Source organism: Bos mutus, chromosome 15, assembly GCF_027580195.1.
Source record: "Bos mutus isolate GX-2022 chromosome 15, NWIPB_WYAK_1.1, whole genome shotgun sequence".
Classification (NCBI taxonomy): Eukaryota; Metazoa; Chordata; class Mammalia; order Artiodactyla; family Bovidae; genus Bos; species Bos mutus.
In genome coordinates, this window is record NC_091631.1 from 1979605 (window position 1) to 1984377 (window position 4773).

The 4773-nt window shown below is 41.8% G+C and overlaps 1 protein-coding gene across 1 annotated transcript; it reads left to right on the top strand.

Annotated features, from left to right (window-relative positions):
* Positions 1 to 263: 263 nt before the first annotated feature.
* LOC102273477 (olfactory receptor 5B12-like) lies at positions 264 to 1217 on the top strand. The gene has a single exon (XM_014482042.2). The coding sequence runs from the start codon at positions 264 to 266 to the stop codon at positions 1215 to 1217; it is 954 nt and encodes a 317-aa protein (XP_014337528.2).
* The last annotated feature ends 3556 nt before the right edge of the window (positions 1218 to 4773 follow it).

The window sequence follows — 4773 nt, forward strand, 5'->3', positions numbered from 1 at the left end:
ATTTTGCATGTCTCTTTCCATCTCTGAACTTCAGTTTCAATCATTTATGAGGATAGAAGATTGGGTTATAGTATCTTCAAAATCCTTAAAAGTAGAGCATTCCATGTTTCTACCAATATTTAAAAATTACCTTTTGTTATTATGCATAAGTTAATACAGAAAATTCTGATATAAGGCGATCTTGGGCATCATGCTAGTTCTAAGTTCAGATACTAACCAGGCTTTCTTTTTTCATTGCTATAGGCCATTCACATACTGCACAAATGATCCCCAAGGAGAATAGTACGGTCGTGACTGAGTTCATTCTTGCCGGGATAACTGATGACCCACAACTGCAGATCCCACTCTTTCTAGTGTTCACACTCATCTACCTCCTCACTCTGGTTGGGAACCTGGGGGTGATCACGTTGATCCTGCTGGACTCTCGTCTCCACACTCCCATGTACGTCTTCCTCAGCCACCTCTCCCTGATGGACTTTGGTTACTCCACAGCCGTCACTCCCAAAGTGATGGCTGGATTCCTCACGGGAGACAAGGTCATTTCCTACAAAGCTTGTGCTGCTCAGTTGTATTTTTTTGCTGTCTTTCTGATTGTAGAAACTTTTCTCTTGGCCTCAATGGCCTATGACCGTCATGCTGCAGTGTGTAAGCCACTCCATTACACCAACATCATGACACCAAGGGTGTGTGCTTGGATGGTCGTAGGATGCTATGTCTTTGGTTTTCTGGAGGCCTCTGTTCACACTTGGAATGCATTCAGTCTCTCTTTCTGCAGATCCAATGTGATCGATCACTTCTTCTGTGATGCTACTCCTCTCCTGGCTCTCTCATGCTCAGACAGCATCAGAAGTGAGATGGTGTTTTTTATTTTGGCAGGCTTCAATATCATCTTCACTATTATGGTCATCTTGATCTCTTACCTGTTTATCTTTGTCACCATTCTGAGGGTGCACTCATCTGAAGGACATCAGAAGGCCTTTTCCACCTGTGCGTCCCACCTCACTTCCGTCTCCATCTTCTATGCGACAGGCGCTTTCATGTACCTACAGCCCGGCCCCCGCCATTCCATGAGCACAGACAAGATGGCGTCTGTGTCCTACGCCATAGTCATCCCCATGCTGAATCCGCTGATCTATAGTCTGCGGAACAAAGAGGTCAAGAGGGCGCTAAAAAAGGCTGTGGGGAAAGCAAAGTCTCCTCTAAGATACATATTTTAATTATACAGAAACAAATAAGATGGTTTGATATAGTTCAGTCAAGCTAGGGAAAGTATTGACTTGCTAGGCCAACAATTATGTAAAATTTTGACATACCTTCTCAAGTTATTTTTAAATCTGTGAAGTAAATGTGTGGGCAAAGTGAGATCTCATGAAAAATAACTTTGGAAGAGTCAACCACGAACCTGTAATTTATAAGATTTCTTTTGGATTACATTTTATTGTACATTTGCTTCCATGACCATCCACATTCACATGCACATTTATGCTCACATGCCTATTGAAGTACATGCCCACATGCGTTTTATTCATGCAAATCACATGCAACTCATACGATTCATGGTGGACAGAAAACTGAGTTCAAGAGACAAGCTAGACTTGTCTAGTTTTATAGCATAATTTGAAAAATGCTTTTGGTGTCTGGTACATTCTTAATACATTCTTAAATGTAAACCTATATATTTTAAAATAGAAGTTATTGTTTGCTATGTGATATTAATTTTATTTTTAAAACCTTTTTACCTGAAGATAAACTCATTTCAGTATTTGAACCAAATTACCTCATTCTAGATTTATTACTGAGTGCTTTTGTTTGGTTTATTCTTTTTTCAATGATAATAAGCATCATTACATGAGCATCTTTTTAAAACAATTTTATTTCTTTATGGCCGTTGTGTCTTCATTGCTTCATGCTGGCTTTCTGTAGTTGTGGTGAGTGGGGACTACTCTTCACTTCCATGCGCAGGCTTCTCATTGTGGTGGCTTCTCTTGTTTTGAAGCACAGACTCTAGGAATGCGGGCTTCAGTAGTTGCAGCTCTAGGACTCCAGGATACAGGCTCAATAGCTGTGACTCATGGGCTTAGTTGCTCCCAAGCATGTGAGATCTTCCCAGACCAAGGATGGAAGCTGTGTCCCCTGCACTGGCAGGTGGACATTCAACCACTGGACCACCAGGGAGATCACCGTATGAGCACCTCTATTTAGCTCTGTATTCATCTTTACTGACTCATTACCCAGAGGAACAGCTTCATGTGATAACTTTGATGAAAAAAGAATAGCGCATATAAGACAAGGGAAACTAAAGAAAACATATTTTAATTCACTGAAATTAAAAACAAAACAAAACAAAAAAAAAAACCACCAGCATTTAGTTTTACAGTAAGCCTTGACTCTGTCTTCAGATGCTCAGCCCAGGATACATTTTATGTTCCTTCCTTCCTGTATACAGTCAGGTCTTCAATGGATAGATCAGGCTCAAATTAGAGGTTAAGCTTACTGATACTTACCACACTCTAAGAATAACGTAGCATGACTTTTTTTTTTTTAATTTATTTCTTTTAATTGGAGGCTACTTCACAATATTGTATTGGTTTTGGCATACATCAACATGCATCCACTGCAGGTATACACGTGTTCCCCATCCTGAACCCCCCTCCCTCCTCCCTCCCTGTACCATCCCTCTGGGTCATCCCAGTGCACCAGCCCCAAGCATCCTGTATCCTGCATTGAACCTGGACTGGCGATTTGTTTCATATATGATATTATACATGTTTCAATGCCATTCTCCCAAATCATCCCACCCTCTCCCTCTCCCACAAAGTCCAAAAGATTGTTCTATACATCTGTGTCTCTTTTGCTGTCTCACATACCGGGTTATCATTACCATCTTTCTAAATTCCATATATATGCATTACTATACCGTATTGGTGTTTTTCTTTCTGGCTTACTTCACTCTGTATAATAGGCTCCAGTTTCATCCATTTCATTAGAACTGATTCAAATATATTCTTTATAATGGCTGAGTAATACTCGTGTAGCATGACTTTTAAATTTGGGTATATTAGAACACTAATTCAGAGATCTGATAACTATAAAGATATATTTTACAAAGAAAACAGTATCAAATTAATTGAGTCTAAAAAAGATTTCTTTGAATTATCAATTCACTATATACTGGTTTTTATGTGAATATTTATTTCCAGGTCAAATGATTTAGAACACATGTATAATAGAAAACATATGAGGAAAAGATGGCGGCGGAGGAGTAGGACGGGGAAAACACTTTTTATTCAGGCACCCAGAAAAACAACCCAACTCAAAAAGGAGGTAGGAAAAAATATTAAAGACAATAAAAGAGACAAAGAGGGAAGGACGGAGTTCCGTCCCGGGAAGGGAGTCTTAAAAGAGAGAAGTTTCCAAACACCAGGAAACCTTCTCACTGCCAAATCCGTGCCGAGCTTTGGAAGCACAGAGGACAACATAACATTTAAACAATTAAAACTAGATTGCTACGGTAACTCCTCCAGCGGAGAAGCAAAATCCGCCATTAGCAAGCCGGGCTGGGCAGGAGGCGCGGCGTGGGCTGCATCACTGAGAGTAAGAATCTGGCCCGAATACCCTGAGCGCTTCTGAGTGAAATAATTTGGGCTGCAAACCAGACTGTGGATATCTACCATGCGAAAAGCCAGCCCTAACCTAAGAATGTAGAACAAAGGACTAAACAGAGGTAGCTCTCCTGCAAACCTTCCTCTCCGTGACAGGCAGCCAGAGCCGGAAGGGGGCAATCTCAGCCCCAGATATAAAACTGGCTTCTTTGCTAACTGTATTGGGGGTCTGGACGGTCAACATCTGCCTGAGAAGGTCGCGGTTTAAACCCAGATTGGCGGGAGGCGAGTTGGCGCCGCCAAACACCTCATCACCTGAGCTGCTCGGACCTGGGAAGAGCACAAAACGCAGCCCCAACTGAGTCTGCGCCTCTGAGGACTACCTGAGTGCCTGAACCTGAGCACCTGGGAGGTGCATGCAGCCCAGGGCCAGCCTCGGATTGTTCCCGGAGGAACAACCTAGAGCCTGAGCAGTGTGGGCAGGGGCTACACTGAGCGGGCAGACCCAGTGTGGCTGAGGCACTGCAAGCGCACGCCAGTGTCATTTGTTTGCAGCATCCCTCCCTCCCCCATAGCGCGACTGAACAAAGAGAAGAAATACAGCTCCACCCACCAGAACACCGACACAAGCTTCCCTAACCAGGAAACCTTGACAAGCCCTCTACATACCCACACACAGCGAAGGAAACCTTCCACAAACTGCCAGAATACAGAAAGGACTCCCAAACTCAGCAATTTAAACAAGATGAAGAGACAGAGGAATCATAAAGGAACAGGATAAATGCCCACCAAACCAAACAAAAGAGGAAGAGATAGGGAATCTACCTGATAAAGAATTCCAAATAATGATAGTGAAATTGATCCAAAATCTTGAAATTAAATGGAATCACAGATAAATAGCCTGGAGACAAGGTTGAGAAGATGCAAGAAAGGTTTAACAAGGACCTAGAAGAAATAAAAAAGAGTCAATATATAATGAATAATGCAATAAATGAAATTAAAAACACTCTGGAGCCAACAAATAGTAGAATAACAGAGGCAGAAGATAGGATTAGTGAATTAGAAGATAGAATGGTAGAAATAAATGAATCAGAGAGGATAAAAGAAAAACGAATTAAAAGAAATGAGGACAATCTCAGAGACCTCCAGGACAATATTAAACACTACAACA